General features: G+C 36.5%; 1 protein-coding gene across 1 annotated transcript in view; it reads left to right on the top strand.

The window, feature by feature from the left end:
• The window catches only part of adcy2a (adenylate cyclase 2a), a 116,408-nt gene that overhangs the window by 15,395 nt on the left and 80,631 nt on the right, over window positions 1–20,382 (top strand). Inside the window, exon 5 of the mRNA XM_042490759.2 lies at window positions 10,672–10,833. Coding sequence (XP_042346693.1) covers window positions 10,672–10,833 — 162 coding nt within the window. The remainder of the gene's footprint in view (window positions 1–10,671; window positions 10,834–20,382) is intronic.

The raw sequence follows: 20,382 nt of genomic DNA, 5'->3' as shown, positions 1-20,382 counted from the left end.
CTATGATATATAGATTAAGGTTGTGAGTAAAGTGTTCTCATGTCGCTATTTCTTAGGATACAGTGTATTCAGTGGCCTATGCTTTTATCAAATTTGCCACTGGGGAAAACAGAACCTACTTTAGGTGAAATGAATGTGAGTTGCATTTTATGATGCAGTCAGTAATGAAAAAGCTTTGAATAATATATATGTGCTGTTTGCCAATAACCTAAGATAAATGAAAAAGAGAATCAGCATTCTGTTAACCCGCATAGGCATCCCTTAAGACACACAAGCCACCATATTAAAAGGAATAGTTTTTTTTTTACATTTTTAGATTTTCCAGACTGAGGGGAACGGGCCCACTGATAAATATCTTATGATTACGCTTTAAAGTGACTTTCCTTTGTTCAGTTGTTTCAATGTTCTGCTGTTTTGCTTGAAAGACCTGACAGAGTCCTCTCTGCACCATATTTACCAAATACCATTGTAAATCTGTCACCTCATTTTTAACTGAGGACCCAAATTATAATTTACAAAATGTAATTCTCCACCTATGGGTTTGACACACTTGGTCTCAACATATTGACTAACCTGTAACCATCAAGCCTAATAACAATCCAGTATACCAATGAGCCGCTCTCTGCTTTAAACACATCTTGTCACTGCGAGACTGTCAGATGAGTTATTGATAATGAGGATATTTCTATGTGTTTGGCAGAGTGACATGATTTTAAAATGATAAGAAAATAGCGTTAAAAGGTTATACTGAATTTCATCTGTGAATCTGAGGAGGGAGAGCAAAGAAGGCAAATCTGTAAAAACAAAATACCATTGATTTCTTGGTCCATTGCTGCCAGCAATACCGTCTATGTCAGTTAACAACAATTTGCCCGTGCCAATAACACTTAGTGCTTACAGCTGTCAGGCTTGGGGGAGAAGCATGTCAAGTAGAGAGAGAACCTGATTTGAGGTGCTCTTAAAAAAGGAAAGAAAATGAAATGAACTGCAACAAGGTCCCTCCATTTTCCACAATTTATTTGCAATATCCTGTTAAATACTTCTGTCATCCATTTTATTTGAATGCCCACAACATTCCCACTGTGAAACAAAAAAGTACTGTCCTTGCAACTCTGCTAACAGCAAATGCTGCACATTTTATAGAAATGAAATATGAACTGCAAATTGGTGATTTATAAACATTTTAATTTTCTGCTTAGCATCAAGTAAATGATCATGTGTCTGTTATATAGTGAGGTGTGAACAAGGGAGTGATTGTGGATACTGCTAGTCATCCTTCAGAAAACACTATTATCAAGTGACAGAAAATTAATCAGCTTCTCTTTTGATATCAATTAAGTGTGACATTGTCTTGGGCTCTTTCACAATGTTGACATTTAATAGATGAAACATTTTATCGATTATTTGAGAAAATAGTTGACTATGAAAAAAAAAGCTGCCAGCTGTCCATTTTGTAAATGCTCTGTTTTGCATGCACCCTAATTGTATCTTATGATCAATATGTTTATTTTTTGGTGTATGTAGGTTAGTTTTTGACATGTGGATTTACAAGAGAATTGATTCCACACACCTTTTTGTGTGTAAACCTACAGTAAAATTTTGAGACATTTACCTCTGCACTGTTTAAGTTCTTCCATCTGTAATCCTGGATGTGGAGCATGCTGAGCATTTGGCTATCAGCCAATTATACTAATAACCAAGTCTTTGTATCTGTGGTCACCCTGGTGTTACTGTGCAGTTGCTAAGTGGATGTCTGCACCAGAAAAGAAATGTAGGGAGGCATAGTAAAAGTCAGATTTAATTAAATGCTCTCTGTGCTGTAGCGCAGTGGTAGTCATGAGAAGTAGGGGAATGAAATAGTGATTAGAGGGAGGGTCTCACGCTCTCCCACCGCCTCTCCTGTCATGTATAGCCCTAACCTCATTAAGGATGATGGCTATTGTCCCATGTCATTCATACTATGTTGCTGTTGTTAGTCAGTGGATGAAGATGTTGCTGCCCATGGTCACAATTTAAAATTCCATTTTAAACATGAACTAAATAGAACAGAAAAAAACAAGAACAAATTGTCATACACCAAAAGACTTCATAAGTTGCTAAGATACCAGCATGTACAGTAATGTGCTTTAAATAACCGACTTGTCTGAATAATAAACAAAGTGGCAGTATCATGGCTGGAAAAAAATGCGGTTTCAAATGTAGTAAATGGGAGAGCACAAAAGAAAAATGGGATGACAGAGATGGAGACATGAATGCATAAATTATTTTTAAATCTTAAGATCTCTGTATCTGAGCTCTCCTTTCTTATTGGTTTCATGCTGATATACAGTGATGGGTTTGTGGTTAAGTTGTAGTGTACATTTTAATGGAATGTATGAATAATTAATTTTTCAGTCCTCTTGTTTGTGGTTTTTGCTTCATTAAAATGTTGCATTTTAACACAGTCATGTAGGCTTGCACATGGCAGTGCTTGCTATGCAATGAAATAATAAGCAGGGAAATAAAATTAAGTGTTATCTATATCGTCACAATAGTATATGCAATTTTGTGGTATGCAGAACTCAACGTCTATTAACTTAAGTGGCTTCGAGTATAAATTGCTCCACAAAGGAGACGTGGCATAGTTTACAGTCAGTCTTCAGACAGATGGACAGTGGACAGTACAAATAAGTTCCTTTGAATCAACGTGTTAATGTTCCGTTAGGTTTACCCATTTTGTAAGGGCAAATTTGCTGGTGTTACTGGGCACTAATACCAAAGAAACCAGCTGTCTTTGGCAAATGTTTTTGAATGAGACAGAATTTGAGAAGAAGAAATAAGTAATTAAAATTCATATGAAATCTTAGTTGAGGTGCCCATCAAGGGCTCTTCAAATTAACTCTTTCTCCAAAACTGCCAGTTAAGGTTTGTGTATGACATAAAGAGTATGAGATAATGATAATGACATACTTACCAGAAGAAAATGAGAAGACAAAGTGTTGAGATTATTAAAAAAATCACTTATGACAGTGGTTTGTTATGCAGGATGTGCTCATCATGCTTATCACAAGCATATAGCATGTCTGTTATTTCCCTCACTGAGTATAAAACCTTTTGAAGAGAACCTGGGTTTCTACTTCTGTGTCAGTCTGAGTCAGTTGTCAGAAATAAGAAAAGGGTTACATTAAACATATATTGGCAGAGTCTATGCTTATGGACTCTTTACTGTATACAGATTTGTTTTTAATTCAACACAAAAGAAAATTTAAATCACTGCACAAGGACTCCTTTTTTTTCTATAGACCGCCAATCAGCTAATGGAAATGAGTCAGTGTTACTTGTAAATCTCATTCAGTATTTGTGCAGTGATCATTCAAGATAAAAAAAATGTTAAGATCATGATACATTTCCTCAATTTTTCCTATCTCAAAACATTTTAGCAGTTAACAGTGATGACAATTTCTCATTGCTGTGTGCTGTATCTGGTATTATTAAATCCACAGTCGATTTTCCATACCAGAGGCGGACTTCTGACTGTCATTGACAATAAATTTTGATTTGATACTAAATAGATAAATGCTACACTGATATAGTCTCTGAAAGCAGACATAGCTTCTGTCTAAATATAGTGCTTCACTTCTTAAAAATGCAACACATGGGTATGCACCACAGTAAAATATAACAACATATGTTGATTTGTAAATGTGCAAATGATCCAAAATCTAACAACATATTTCTGCATATGTCAAGTAGAAGCTATTATGTCATAAATCTGTGGGAGGGAATCAGCTGGAAGAAGAGCTGCAGTTGAAGGGTGACAGAATAAGATGGGAGTGCAATGAAATGAGAGAGGATTACCACCGAAAGAAATTGACAAGGGAACAGTGCGACAGTTGGGGAAACACAACAGTACACAAAAGTCATTAATTAAACTGTAATTGGTATATAGATTTTAGAGGGGTGAATCTAAAAGGTTAAATTGTCCAGTGCGTAGAGTCTTAGTAGCACAACATGCATGAGTGCATGCATGAACCCTGATTTGATTCCTGCTGTAGGACCTTTGTTGCATCTCATACCCCTCTGTCTTCCATTTCCAGTCTGCTTCTACACTGTCATCTGTCCAATAAAGGCAAAAATGCCTCCAAAAATTGTCTTTTAACAAAAGTTCCCAGTGTCCTTCTCAACAGATAAAATCCCAGCAACATGTCACAGTAATAACTCGTTAAAGGAGAACTAAAATGACACCAAAAATACATACAGGTTACTTTTTATATAATTGATAACCTCATCTTGAATTGGTAAGATGAGGTCAGTAATGTGTAGTGTGATGTGGATGCTCAGTGATGCAGCTGTTTTAATAAACTTTTCTTACAACTTGCCCTTTTACATGCTGTTGATTTTACCACCCTTGACAGGCTAATGTGCATTATTTACAGATTTAATAAGATATTTTTTATGTTGTCAGTTACCCTTGCCAAAACAGTCCAGTGTGTATATATCTATATATATATATATATATATATACACACATATGACTTCTTCTCTGGTTTAGACTACTTGATATCCCACCTCTCATTTCAGTGTTATGTTTTTTTACTACAGTGGTATGAAGCCAGCTGTCAAAATAAATGTATTATTTGTGTTGACATCCTCACTGATAGCAAGACAGGAGGAGAACAGGAGACAGGTTACATTACAAACTGCACTTTCAGTACAGTACACTGTCAGGTAAAAGAAAAAGCACATAGGTTCAAAATATTTCCTCAGCTGTGTTGCACTCACCATGCCCACTTTCCCAGTTAGTTTGCATACAGTACACCTTACATTTTTTAAACCTCAAATCAATTGGATGCTTATCCTCTGCCCACAAAGCCCTCTATGTTTGCTGACGGTAGGGAGATGGGCTTATCTGTGTGGTCCAGCCTCTACCCCTCACTGAGCGATGTCTGGACCCTGCCTTGTCTCCTCTGTGTCTTCACACACACACACACACACACACACACACACACACACACACACACACACACACACACACACACACACACACACACACACACACACACTCTCTCACTCCCTTGTGAGTATACAGCCAGCCTCATTAGGCTTCAGGACAGAAGAAGTGCGGAAAGCGGAGTTGGGGCGAAGGAAGAGGCCTGCCAGGTTGGACAGGAAATACAAGAAATAATGATAGAACAGAAGGGGTGATATAACGGAGAAAAGGAGGCAGAGAGAGAGAAGACACCGAGAGATGTAAGATAACGTGTGAAGAGGACGAGTAATTTAGCCATTTGCTTAAATCAGGTTGGAGTTTTGATTCAAGCACAGTGAAGAAGAATGTATTTTTGTGCTGAACTATTTAATTAATCCATGCCCAGATTGACAGTCGAAAATTACAAACCAAAAACTTTGTATATTTATAAAATGCATTTAATTATTTAATCATCTGCTCTATTAATGGCCAATTTGTCTTTTGCTTAGATTTAGTGAGTATAGCTGGAAATGAAAATTGCATATCTGTTCTTTTGTGGGGGTTAAATGGCAGACACACACACACACACACACACACACACACACACACACACACACACACACACACACACACACACACAGCATTGTAAATCTACTCTGTAAACTAATCTCTGCCACAGACAGTAGACTAAAAGCCTGATGTAATCTGACACTCCATCTCTATAATTTGTTTTATGAACCCTCCTCAGTGTCATTATCAAGGAAGTGATTCATGGGGCAGAAGCAGAGTTGACTACCATGATGGACCACAAAAAAAGCCTTGTCCAGTTAATTGTCAGAGAGATGGTCCTTATGTACTTGCTTTTACCATGCTTAAGGAAGCTCCTCACTGTTTTATTACTGCATCAAGTATTGAATATGCAGAGGAACTCAGCAGGTGTCCCTCCCACTGCAGCCTCTCCATTATCCGTGGTACAGTTTCATGATTCAGTTGTCGCATTGGATTTCAGAGCATTAATTTAGAAAAGGACTTTATGGACTCTAAGCAAATTATGTTGCTGTGGCAGATGACATTTGTCAGCAATTATCTGCTCTCTCTTGTATTAGGAAGTAAGTTAATACTTACTCCTCTTCTGACATTGTGAATAAATGACGCCATTCTTACTCATCCACGGAGGAGTCATATCCAGATGATCTGTTGCTTGTGGGTTCATATTCACTGAATTGTTTACAAACATACTCAAACTGGTGGTGTTTTAGTAGGTGCATTCTGCATCTGTTCTGACTTTGCACTTGCATCTATTCATTTTAAGATTTATTGTGCGTTTAGAGGATTTATGGCTCTGTAGTGATTTGACACAGTAAGTACAGGGAGCAGGCAGAAGAAAGCTGCAGCCAATCTAGTACTTTTTCCATAATCCTAACCCTGACCAAAAATCAGAAATACTTTAACCATTACTGTGTGTGCACCATGGTTTGAAATGAACTTTTTTGTCCATCTGCCATTGTGGCTGGTGGGTTCTACAATCTAACAGCCACTTAAGAGATTACTATTGTTTTTATGGCTGGTGAGTAAAAAAAAAAATCTAGAGCCACTGGCATATTTTAGTAGTGTTTGACTGGCGGCTGGTGCTAATTTTCAAACCCGCATTGTCTCGCAACAACCTCTAACATTCTTCACCTGTCCACTAGTCACCCATTTAGTTTGCTCACTCTTGCTAGTCACCAGACAGACCTCTCCACTAGGGTTGGGTACCAAACTCTTATAGGAGTACCAACCGAATTTCGACCTCGGAAGTCGCCCACAAAACTCTGGTTGTCTTCCATACTTTAGGTCACCTCAAGGCAGGGACAATGGAGCTTCTTTGAGCTGTCAGATTAAAAAAAAAAGGTGAAAGCGCCCCGTAGCTGGGATGCCATCCATGGAGCTCTGTCAGTATTGCAGCGCTGATAGTTTTGGTCAGTGTGGTCCATTTTCTTTTAGATTTAATTTCAGAAATGGCCTCACATCACTGCTGTTTGTGATAATGTTTTTTAAACAACACAGCAAGAGAGATGAGCAGGAACACAAACACACACACACACACACACACACACACACACACACACACACACATCAGAAGACAGACACTTAGCTCTGTGTGATCAAAAATGAGCAGGGTAACTTGTTGACTGCCAGTTGTTGAAAATGTATTTTTGTTAGTAAAAACAGAGTGAAGTAAAAAGGATAATGTTGGATACCAAAGTCAAGGTACTGGTATTGGTGTATTTGTGAACAGTTACAGTACTTAACCTTACTATCCACAGCTGAGTTTAATTTTGGTGTTTGCTCCACGCTATAAGTAGATCATGCTCTCTGCTTTGCCATATTGTTAATGCTGCACTGCAACAGCTTTTCAGTAAACAGCTTTGATAACTTAGCATTCGCATTTGGATCCTAACTTCTCTTGCTAATATTGCTGAACCGTGACAATGTAAGAACAAAATAAGACCAATTAAAGCGCGGTCAGGCAGTTTCTGATTAGAAGATCAGAAACTGTTCTTTCTTGGGTTGCTGTAATTGCAATCACAACTGCAATTCTCCAAACCAGACCTACACACAGACAGGAAGAGCGAAAATGAATGTAGCCTGATATTTACTTTTGCTTTCAAAGTCGTAGTCCAGTAGACAGCTAATGTTGTTTCCTGTTACTTTCTAGTGAGGCATTTAGCATACTGCCGTTCTTACTGGTGCAAGGCTGGTGAGAGGTGTGAAGGCAAGAATAGTGTACTTTTTGTAAGTCTCAGATATTTTGCACCACCCTTGCTTGTTTAAAGAAAGAAACCCAGAACATACCTTTCCACTGGATACTCAATTATATTTTCTGTCACACAGGAGGGATTATTGTGGGGAGCTAATGGTTTATGCAGTCATGTAAACGGCTTAAATAGAAGTAAAAATGGAAATGCCAGAGTGCAGATCTATAAAGATAAGCTTCACTGATTGTGAAAAAGGGACAGTTGTTGCAAAGGTTGTGCTGAGGGGCTGTACAGTTTGATGGCCAATAAGAGATATTGCCTGCCCAGAGATATGAATTAGTACAAACTAATAAAAGAAATGGTTACATATGTGAGTTGACACCTGGAAGTGGGATCCTTTCCAATTATTGTTTGCTTTTACTACGGTAATAAAATAATAAATATAATAATAAAGGGCTGTCTCGTCAATAGTATTGTTCCACAGAGGAAAGGAGGTATAGACCTGGCAATTAAACACAGCTGGTTAACCAAGCCAGCCATTCCTTTCTCGTGTACAAGGAATTATATGCTGTATGGTTTACTTTGTGGCTTTTGGGACAAATTAAAATTCTCCGAAAGCCTCAGGGCAATATATGTATTTATAAGAAGGCTGCAGAATTTCATACTGAGTGAAATAATATCAGGCTCCCAAGACCAATTTCACTGTTAAGTTATCAGTGCTTCACTGCCTGCTAGCAGTCATATGCGCTGTTTATCTTTAATTAGTGTATTTGGTCTCATGCATCATGATTGAGTCAAATTAGTCACAATTTGTCATGTACACACTAAAAAGTATAAAAAAACATCATCACGTTATCTATGTGACAGTTCAGCACTGCATCAGTCATTTGAAAAGAGGAGCTTTTACAATGGGAAACATACAGAATATATCATTAAGAATGTTGTGTACTGTATATGATAATGTTTTCTAATTTAAAAATTAATGTCACTGTATTTCACATTGTTATTATTAATGCTTTGAAACAGCATAGACACCAAATATTTATCCTCCATATTAGATTTAGAGCCCTATGATGGTGCTAATGCAACATGCTTTGTCCAACAGTCAGATATTAATAATAATATTTAATATGATGGTCTTCATTGAGAGTAACAATTTATGTGGTGCCATTCTCAGAGAAATTGCTGGGACCTTTCTCTCCATTTTGGCCAAGCTACACTTTGAACACTTGAAGTAATCTTAGCAGTAATGGCTTGTTTTGAGTGGCCTTCTGTTTTTCATTTGTTAAAAAACAATAGATGGACCAGCTGACATTATGAGGGCATGTCTAACAAATTCTTTACTGAAAGGTTTTCTTTGTATTCTGATTCCTTTTTAGCCCCACAGTGCAGTAAAATACTGGCAAAGGATTGCAGCTGTTCTCTAGTGGCAGTCATGCAGGGAATTGTGGTAAGAGTGATATATTAGGTTGTCAATAAATCAAGGTGCTACTGGTAATTTATGAAAAGATCATACTATACTCGGCAGTGAGTGACACCCAAGGTTAGTATTATGGATGGGATACAGCTTAAATGATGCCATATTTGAAATGTACAACAATCAATGGAACATTGAATGTATGTGACCTGGACGAATACAAAGAATAAAAGCAAGAGATTTTTAGAATGACTTCATCTTAATTTCCGAATCGGTGGTTCAAAACCCTAACTAATCACATTGCTACATTTTTTTTAAAGCCAAGGTAATTGTATTTATTATTGTACTACATGTACGTAGATGAAACTTTATAATTTTTGTTAAAACAAGGTCTGTTGTATTGTATGGGTGTGTATGTCAATGTGATTGTTTATTTAGGTGGGGCCACAAATCAAAGTTCAGAGTTTGCAGTGTACCCAACGTGTGTTGATAACACAAACATTAGACCTAATCTGGTACGTTATGTCTTAAAAGAGTGGAATAGAGTGATTAAAACTCTAACAATCACCTACAATAATAGTGTGCGAAAAACAAACAGGGACGCTCCCCCTGGTATGAGATCTTAATTGGCTTCTCAGCCGACAAGTCATTAATGTAATTTAGTGTTTCAAAAGAAATGCAGAAGTCATATTCCTTATTTTAGCACAATTTAAAAACATAAACAAAAGGAAACAAATGATCCTTTGATAACTGCGATTTGCATTCACTACCATAGTCAGCCATTTAGAATGTAGCAGCGTAGAACTGCATGTTAGTCACCCAAGCTTAAACAGAAGAGGTACTGTTATTCATTTGCTCTCCCTCTCTCTTGCTTTCCTGTCCTCTCTCCATCTCACCACCCCCCATACCCTAACCCAGCTTTCCAACTGGCCCTGCAAACAACCCAGGAAAGGTTAACTGGCACCTGGCTGCAGCCTGTGAGAACACTAGCCCCTTTCTATCCATGCACAGCAGCAGATGAGCTGCTTTAACCCTACAGCAGAAGGTGTATTTAAAAAATGTGTGTGTAGGTAATTGTAGGTGTGTGGAGCTTGGGTAAAAAGGGAAGCACTCTACATGCTACATTAGAGGTGTGAGGTTTGAAGTGTAAGAGCTGATTGTCCCATTTTCTGCTTGTTGCAATCAAGAGAGCTGAGGTGAGCTAAAGGCACTAAGCATGTTACAGTGAATCGACTGTTTACTGCACAACTCTTTCATGGCAAAAAATATACATTCCTTCCCCCCATTTTCTTTCATAATTCAGTGTCTAAGTTAATATCGAATACTTATCTGAGCCGGCCTGATTTTTATATTCTTCACCTGTGCGTATCTAAACTTCATTTTAGCAAGCAGCGTTGGTGGTAATCAGACGTAGGTCATGCTCTTTCTTTCCCCACAGGACTGTCAGCACTGATATTTTATTTCTGTCTGTATCTTCTTTTCATCCATCTCTCTTGCTCTCTTTCTCATTCTCTCTTTGCCACTTTCCTCTGCAGGTGTGTTATACGTGTCTCTCTCTCTCTCCACAGGTGTCATTCTTCCTGTTCATTGTGTTTGTGGTTTACACCATGCTGCCGTTCTCTATGCGGGACGCCATCATCGCCAGCGTCCTGACCTCCGTCTCTCACACCATTGTGTTGGGTGTCTGCCTGTCTACCACAGCTGATCGCATGGAACCAGTAGTGTGGCAGGTAAGGTAAAGAAACATAAGTGTGGGTTTATAGAAGAAGACACATTGATATACAATAGAGATTGGCTAACCACGAAAGTATACACACACCACAGTGTGCTTGAAGTCAACACAATTAATTTATTTATTAATCATTATTAATTAGTGACTTGACTAGTGTATAATTGGGTGTCACAACAATAACACTTGCTTTCTTGCCAAGGGTTAAAAGGAGGATTAATAACACCCTCAACTTGTAGTTGGAGTCAGCAGCCATTTAAAATGGCTTGTCTTGGTTTAGCATAAAGACTGATAACGGGGGATAACAGCCTGGCTCTTATAATTAGGCATAGAGTGGTGTAGTTGTGAGTCCTAAAATGCGGATGTCCATTAGGCTTTTAGCCTTGGTGGAGACGTTAACATTGTGTGACCGTGATGTAGTTCGTGTATAGCCTTACAATAAAAATGATACAAAGAAATGGTAGTCATTTTCCAACATTCAGTAGACCTGTATTTTCACGTAATAGTCATTAAAAACAAGTAAACCACCAGAAAAAAGTTTTTGCTATGTGTGGCCATAATCAATAAAAATTCCTTCTTAGTTCCCTGTATAACTGGCTATTGGTGCTCTATACCTTAAAGGTACTGACCAGATTAACTCAGGACCAAAAATAGTATGAAAAGTTCTCTGGTCAAACAATACCTGCATTCAATTTCTTTTCTTTCAGAATCTAGAAAGAAATGGCTATTTGTGTTGTTTTGGTTACAAGCAAGCGTTTTTTTAATTTAATGCAATGTCGTATTGGCCGACTACAGCAGCGACTGCAACCCAGGCAATCTGTGGCGTGGTGATCGAGCGCAGTCGATTTGATGGAGTTAGCTGTTCAGCTGTTCAGTTTAGATGGCAGCAGAGTGTTTCTAAGTATACTTATGCTACACACCTGTGACATTTTAAGCAACTAAATGCATCCATGATGGATATTGTATGAAGAAAAAAAACAAAAGGTAACAAATAAAGTACTCTATTGGTATCTGTCTGTCTTTAAGGGTATGCCTATTTGTTCTGGTATTATAATTTCTTAAACAGTACCCGGCCCTAAATCCCTGTAGAGGTTTACGTGTCTTCACATCTCTGTGAGCACTGCTTTCCAATAGACACCGATGGGGCCCACTGTAGCTAACATACACACACAAAACTGTGTCATACTCTGCAAACAGCCATCCCGCTACCAGCAACCAAAATGCAGGTTGAGTTTTCTATCAGGGGTTTATGAAACATATAAACATACTCTGTGTGTTTATTGTCAGAATATCAGCTTGTTACCTTTATATATTGTTTTAGTTAGACATAGCTACACTACATCCTGTTGTATTCATATTTCCTGAGAATTTTAATCACTGTTGTTTTGTTTTATTATCCATATTGAATCTTTATGGAATTGTTTTTCCTTTCCAGACATTTAATGTTTCCCCATTCTGACCATTTCTGGTCATTTTAACCATACAGTCTGTATTTTTTAGCAAACAAACAAATGTGACCTTTAAACTAACACTGATTTAGCATAGCATGTGAGCGATAGAAATTCTAATGTGCTTTTTACACTTTATTAAAAGGTCACCCTATTTCCAGCAGTATTGCAGTTTCAAGCACAAAATGTTCAGGCAGTTGGCATGTGCTGGAAAAAGAAAGATAGACCAATATCAAGAAGCCAGTTATCAGGCTAATGCAGACTTTATTAATTTGAGCATATTGAGCACATTCAAACCTGATTCAAAAACTCAAAAGACCTACAGCAAATTAATGACAAAGTAATGTATAAAGGAAACAACATTGGTTAAAAAAGCATGTCACAAAAGCCACACCTTACTGATAATCATAGATTTTAAAGTCCAGGATGCAATTTTACATTTCAGAGCCACAGGGCATTTCTTTTGTACAAAGAGGCCTAGTAGTTGTTATAAGGCCTTTGCTATGTTTTCATGTGGACCTCAAGTGGTCATGAGGTCAAGTGACCTCCTTGTTCAGTTACAATGTGACTGTTTTTTTTTTTGTTTGTTTGTTTGGTTTTTTTTTTACACAATATTGAATTTATCATTAACAGTTATTCATCCTAATGTTACAATTTATCTATCATACCATATGACTTGATTTGTGACCTAATAATTGATAGCCTGTGTTCAGCAGTCCAGTCTTCTGGGGAAATATGCTGATTGAGAGAGCTTTTAAGACTTCTTCAAGCATGAGGACAAAAATAACTTCTCTTAAAGAATAAATCAAAAGAATAATTTACATAGTTTGGTAAGATAAACAGCTCTTTGACATAACAGGAAAACATTTCCTTTGCTCTATGGACTTACATAATTATGCATGTGATGACAGTCAATATTAGTGCTTGTGCAGCTAGAGCTCTGTTCCATTACTCTATGATGATTCTTATGCCTGTATTTTCATCTCTATTTTCATCCCATATTTCTAAACCATCACAAACATTTTCTGTTGCGTCTGTGAACTCTGCCGTGATGGCCTGTTATTTGGGCCACTTTTCTTTCGTAAGTAACTGTAGCATGGGCATATGGGCATCTGGACAGCCTGGGGCTGTAAACTACATGGCCACTATCTGCCAGCTCCTCGTGTGCATCAGGTCAGTTTCCATGTCATCATAATTTCAGTGGAAAATTTGCCAGAGAGGAGTATCCTTTAGGAGAATCTCCGTTGTAGAAATGTTGGTTATCAGGAAAGTGTAAAAGCATAAAGAGGATTTTTGGAGACATTAATTTGTTTCTAATTGAATTATAGAACAATAAATTAATATGCTTCTTCCATCATTAAAATGTTAACAAAACAACAAAAAAAGAATGCATGTTTTGGAATTTCTTCAGAGTAAGGAACTAAAAAACCCTTCTATCCATCAATAAAAGAATATATATAAGAAGGGTACAATTCTTTAATAAGACAATAACACACAATGGCAGCTGAATTAAAATATAGTATGTAATTATTATGCCATTATGTGATAGAGGATAACATTGAGAAATTAGACTTAACTTATGAGGCAGTGTCGTTGTCAGTGACAGCTGAATAGCTCAAAGACACAAAACACTACAAAGTTTGATGGACAAAGATACTTAGATTGAAGGATAATGAAAATTAATGACAGAAATAGATAAGGAAATTTAAGACAATAGAGATGACATAACAAAAATAACCATTGTGACCAGCATAAAGGAGCAGAACACATGCATTACAAATCAAAAAGAATTTAAATTAAAAAAAATGTAAATAATATTTACCAGGTATAAAAAATACCAGGTAATTAAACTAATATATTTCAAATTTGATAGGCCAAAATATGAGGTATAAAATTCAGAGTAGACATCCGGGAACCTAAGGGAACGCAGTTAATTCTAGATCATGTTACGCTCCATCGGTCATGTGACGTACATGCAGCAAGGCTGCCAGCTCATGTTGCAACTATGGCAACAAACAGGAGCAAAGGCTATTAATTTTAAAATCTGATGGAACAGATTTACTTGCGTAGGATTTTTTTTTTTTTCAAGAAAATGGAGAGAGAAAGAAAACAGAACACTTTAATTTATAATTGTAAATGAAGACTGTAATGCCTTTTATTTCCCTCTGCTAATGATTTTTTTTTTGTTAGTGGCTATTTTCTTTTACCTGTGAGAGATGATTGACAGATGTATTAGGAAGACATTCCCAACATTTTGTACAGTGTGTGTGTGTGTGTGTGTGTGTGTGTGTGTGTGTGTGTGTGTGTGTGTGCACTCGCGCATATATATAACAGGGAACATACTCATCGTTACACAGTCACCAACAGGGAACGGCAAAACTAACAGGGGACATTTTTTAAGTCCCCACTTGGACATGCTCTAAATCATCATAAAATCATGTGTTATGGCCTCTGGTGAAATTTTTCAGATTTTGCCAAGAGGGGACCAAAGTGTGTGTGAGTGTTTATATCCATATTCAGAGCTCTCCCTCCTGGTTGGAGCTGGTATTTGAACGACCCATTCACACACGTCGCTTTTAACACTCCTCTCCCCAGCAGCCTTTCAGACTGCAGATGGGCCGTTAAACAGGCTTTAGTAATGTTAATGTGGGTGACATGAAGGCCACAGAATGTAATGTATCAAATATGATACAAATAGCATGATAGGGTTAATAAAGACACCAGTCTCCTGAAAAGGATTTGTTATTAGTCTTTGCATTAAAAAATTCAAAAGGCTTGGCTTTAGGTGATTTCATAAGTTTTAAGCTCTATACTGTATTAAAATAAAGGGCTACCCAGAAGGCAGGAGAGAAATCAGTATTTTAGAGCCTTAAAAAAAGCAAGAAAACTATAATCCAAGCAGAATAAACCTTTACATAAAATGATCAGCAGTAAGATTTTTTCTTTTTAGGTTTAATTATGTAAAATGATGTAACATCAGACCTTGACTAGACCTTTAAAGTTGTTCAGTCCCTGACGATACTGACCTGACCAGTTTTCACGAGCACTGAATGTCAATCAGTTTTTCAATATACTTCAATATACACTCTCAGTCTGTATGCGCATAGAAATGTAATTTGTTTGTGGGTGCACATTATAGAAAACATGTCCAAACATAGGATAATGCAACATGAGTCCACTGTTGGCTGGTACATAATGACAATTAGTTCCCTCTTGGATAGCATGGAGGACGTTCACACTCCACCATGTAAAGAATAAATAAAATGAGATAGATAAGACTTACACAAAAGAATCTCACCTAAATAATTCAAAAATTATTCCTCAACTATGATTACAATGACTGTGATTATTATAATTATAACTAATATTTTATAACAAACTATAAAAGGCTCAGTTTTAGTGGATGGCTTAACCATCTAGCTTGACACTGTTTTTACAATCGGCTGCCCCAGAGGGCAAGGAAATATTTTAAAATCTAAAGAAAGGAGAAATAACAATAACAACAATAATAATAATAATAATAATAATAATAATAATAAGGGTAGGAAGAAAATGTGGAGAAAATACCAGCAAGATCTTTACTAATTTTAATTGAATTGCTTAAATTAGTTTATTATCAGAATTTAACTTAACCTTGAGATTGAAAGCTCAATCCTCCAAAACTCCCTTTGAGTTTTACATGCACTAGAAGCACTAGATTTCTGTCAATCTTACAATGTACATATGTTTTTTTTCTCTATAATCACAGGAATGCATTTTGTTGCTGATCTACTCTACAGGCAAAAGGTCCACACTTGTGTAGTATAAAGCAACAGGGGTCCACAGTTGGCTGGTACATAATGACACAAGTTACTTGTAAAATATATCTAAACTAAATCATGTAATTTTTTTTGCTTCTAAAAGGATCTGTAAGTATGTATTTTGTAACTGAATATAAAGGCTCAGCCGTTGTGGATGTCTTTACCATTTTATAGCTTGACACTGTGTTTAAAGGAGCTACCCCAGTCCATTCTCATTGTTAACTTTTCAAATACATTCCCTCTGTCAGTGCTTTTGGCATACCTGCATCAATCTGGATCATGGCAGGATGATGTGAGATGAGAACATAGCGGACAGAGCCATGCATTGTTATTATTATCGTCAGTAGACAGCCAGACAGCACCGAGGCACATCTGCATACATCTTGCGTGGCTAGCATCACTTGAGAATATGGATGGATCGCGTACTCAAAACTTCCATTTAACAGTTTTTACAAGCAAAAAAAAATGCCATGCAAGTTTTAGGTTTTATTTTTGAGGATTTAAAGTTTTTTTTTCTATTGGGAAAAGAATATTAAAACAAAAATGTTATTTTTTTTTAAAAAAAAGGAATAAAGTTTCATCATCATTGAATGATGCCTTTTCAGAGCCAATATTTGCATAAAATGAAGCAAATAATTTAAAAATAGCTTTGCTGGTCCAAAGTCTTCTTTGTAAAACATCAGAGCCACTCAGAAATACTTAGAGGGCAACTGAGGAACTGAGTGGATTAGTTGTGGGCAGACATACAGTGAAAATCAGATTTTAACCGGTTTAAATAGTTAAGAATTCTGTATAGTTGCAGTGATTTGACAAAATTGCAGGGTCTCCCAGAATTCACAGGAATCAGCTGAATTTGGCATTTATTGTTATGGTTGAAATCCAATGTATGTGTGCCCATCTATAGAATCCATTTTATTTGTCGCTCCACATTACAGAAAAGAGTCCACACTTGAGTTGTATAAAGTGACATGAGTCCACTGTTGGCTGGTATATAATGACACAAGTTCCTTCTTAGATATTGTGTATAGAGGGTCATTCACATTTCAACATGGATAAATGAACAAGAATAGGAAAAAAAGAAGTTAGATGCATTATTGTTCAAAGAAAATAATCTTACAAAAATGTAATAATAAAATTATTTATTTTTTTAGGAAATTGGAGATAGAAATATCATTTTAGTTTTTTTTAGTACATTGCTTTTTGAATCGTGCACCTGAATAAGTTTTTTGAGTTGCTGTTTAAGAGTGTGCTCCTTTTTACCTTGTGTTGAAAACACATTGACAACCCATCATGATATAAATGACTAGAGCAATCTTTAATGGTATTTATAATATGGGAGGTTTTGTGAGCAATCAGTTTGTCTCAGTTACAGGGATAAGTCAGTTAGAGGAATGATTAACCTCTGAAACCCTCTGTTCAACTGCTGAGATGAACTATTTCAAATTCTATAGGTTTTTGGCTGTACTTTTTGGCTGTACTTTAACTTTAAATTCTAAAAAGGAAAGTCAGTCCACACTTTATCCCTCTTGGCCTGTACAAATGACACTTCTTGTTTTGTTTGTTTTGTTTTATATTTTCTCCAATGTTTTAAATTAATCTTAAATCTGCATTAGACAGACAAAATTGTATATACACATTACTAGATCTCAAGAAAACCAAAACAACTACAACTACTAAAACAACTAAAGAAATATAAAACAGCCAACAATACAAAAACTGCAGAACTAGGATCAAAATAAGATTCACTTTCAAGTAAAATAAAAATAACGCTGAGAGATTTGGATTGGATTGTCTGCTGTACGACCTTTAAAGTCTTCTGTTGTAGGAGAGGGAACTGAGAGTTTTTAAATGGGTACTGGCATGCAAAATTACCAGCACATTTATGGATTGTGTCTTTAACAGAGGCTGACTACTCATTTTGTATTGGATTAAATGATTTGCCATCTCTCTGTGTGCATGCTGCAGTGACCAGAGGGACTTATTATTATTCAACACAGTTTTGGTTTTATGAAGAATTTCAAATTCCTTAAAGGGTTTTTAGTTTATGATGTAAGCATTAAACAATCCTCCACATTGACTGAGTGGAGTGTCCAGCACCCATGTGCCTTTAAGGTTGCCTCTGAGAAATGAGTGACTTGGAGAGGGTGAGGGGTCAGCGTGTGCAGCTCTGTGCCAGGCCTTGATTCTCTGCAGTGTGGGGGTTGGTTTCTTTGTTGTTGACGATGGTCAATAGGCCATTCCACATTAAGCTTCAGAGATGCTAATTTGTATTAGCTAGAATGTTACATCCAACTCTGACTGCCTGAGACATGGGTCTGTCCCCTGTCCTGGGTTAAGCAAGTGGCACACAGTGCTTATTTAGCTGGTACAACATCTCTGGATTATTGGGAAGAACATCCTAAAAGTTTACAGATTGGGCATATAATTCTCCACCAAATTCCCACTAGCTTGAATACTGATACAAAAGTAGTACTTTTTACTGGATAGTTAAATATTTGAACATATTTAATCACCTAATAATTACATGAATTTCATGGCAAACCATTGTGATGTTACATAGTTTATTGTGCCAAGTTAACATTTAATTGTTCTAATCATAATAAAAGGTTTGGTTTCAACTATAGGAGTAAAACAAAACTAAAGAGTAAGAGTGATCGTCTGATCATCATGTTAAACATATTCAGGAAACAGAAATAAAATGTCAGAATGCAACATTGAGCCAAAGAAAAAACATGGTGGATTATTGTAGTTTTGTAACATAGGTTTTGTTATTGATCTGTAATGTTGAATTTATGTAGTCCATTTTTCACCTCCTGAACCCTTTTCATTTGAGCTGCAGTGATATAAATTTAAAAGGTTTGGTCATAAATCAGTTTGAACTTATATATGAAAATAAATAGTTTTCTAACCTATAAAACATTTAATGGGGGCAAACGTGTATGCATGCTTAACACAGCGCTGAGAAACAAAGCATTTTTTAAGTGACAGTAAGATTTAAAACAGCAAATGCAACTTTAAAATGACCTCCCAAATAATATGTCAAGATCCACTACATGGTATTTTTAACAGTTTAACAATATACCATCAGTAGTGTATCAGTGTATCAGCGTACCATCAGTAGTTGCAATTTATTTATTAGTTATCAAGTAGTATTGACAAAAGTGAAATTAACAGTCTGTTAACAGCCAGCTTAGGAAAGATGACACTGACATGTAAAATTATCAGCACATTTATGGAGCGAAATGCATCCCTAAAGGAGGTTAAATGTTCATTTGTTTGTGAAAAAATTGTTGTTCATCTCTCTAAGATGTTAAACATTTGATTCAGTGGTGCTCTGCATTATTAAGTAAGCAATCACATGGTGTTATAGATATATTGTTAGATTTATGAGCCTTCAGTTGATGAAGCTGACAAAAATATGTAATTTCCTCTACACTGAAGAGGTGGAGTGACCAGCACCCATATGATTCTCAGATCCTAACTTTGAATGTTGAACAGTGGAGACTGCCACTGAGAAGTGAGTGACTTGCAGTGAGTGAGGGGTTTGACTCTGTGCAAGTCAGTCTGTGAAAATCTGTCAGGCCTTGATTCCTGCAGTGCGGGGATGGTTTCTTCTAGCTGGACGATGGTCGTTAGCTTTGCATGACACACATTGAGCTGAGAGGTTGCTAACTTCTCATATCCATGATGTTGTATCTGATTTAGACTGACTGAAACGTGGCTTATTCCCCATCCTGGGTTTAACAAGTAGCACACACTGCTTATCTTGGTTAGTACAACATCCCTGGATTATTGGGAAGAACACCCCTGAAATTGTATGAGTAGGCATACAATTCTCCACTTTAATTCCATTTTAAATACTTTTTTTTTTTCAAAACTTGTACTATTATGGATATTTAAGTAGTTGAACATATTCAGTTACCTAATGATTACATCTGTTATTTCATGACATACCATTTTGATGTTGCACAGGTTATTGCCTCAAGTTTACATTTCATTATTCTAATTATAATAAAAGGTTCTGTTTTAACTAAAGAGGTAAAACAATACTACAGAATTAGATACTCTGTAAAGCATCTACAAACATTATTTAGATAGTTAAAATGTTGTCAATGGTTATTGATTGTATGGATAAAAACTAATTTGGCCCTTTTAAATGTTTTATAGGTGAGCTACATAAGAGTACATGTTTGTGTCCCAATGTGATTATCATTTTAAACACATATATGAACAGAAAGTCAATGTTGACATGCAACTTTGAGCCAAAGATAAATGTAGTGGGTTATTGTTGTTTTGCAACTT

The sequence above is a fragment of the Plectropomus leopardus genome, chromosome 11 (assembly GCF_026936395.1).
Source record: "Plectropomus leopardus strain MGB_pleo_1.0 chromosome 11, ASM2693639v1, whole genome shotgun sequence".
NCBI lineage: Eukaryota > Metazoa > Chordata > Actinopteri > Perciformes > Serranidae > Plectropomus > Plectropomus leopardus.
The sequence above is the reverse complement of the archived record's forward strand: the minus strand, read 5'-3'. Positions and strand labels throughout refer to the sequence as shown.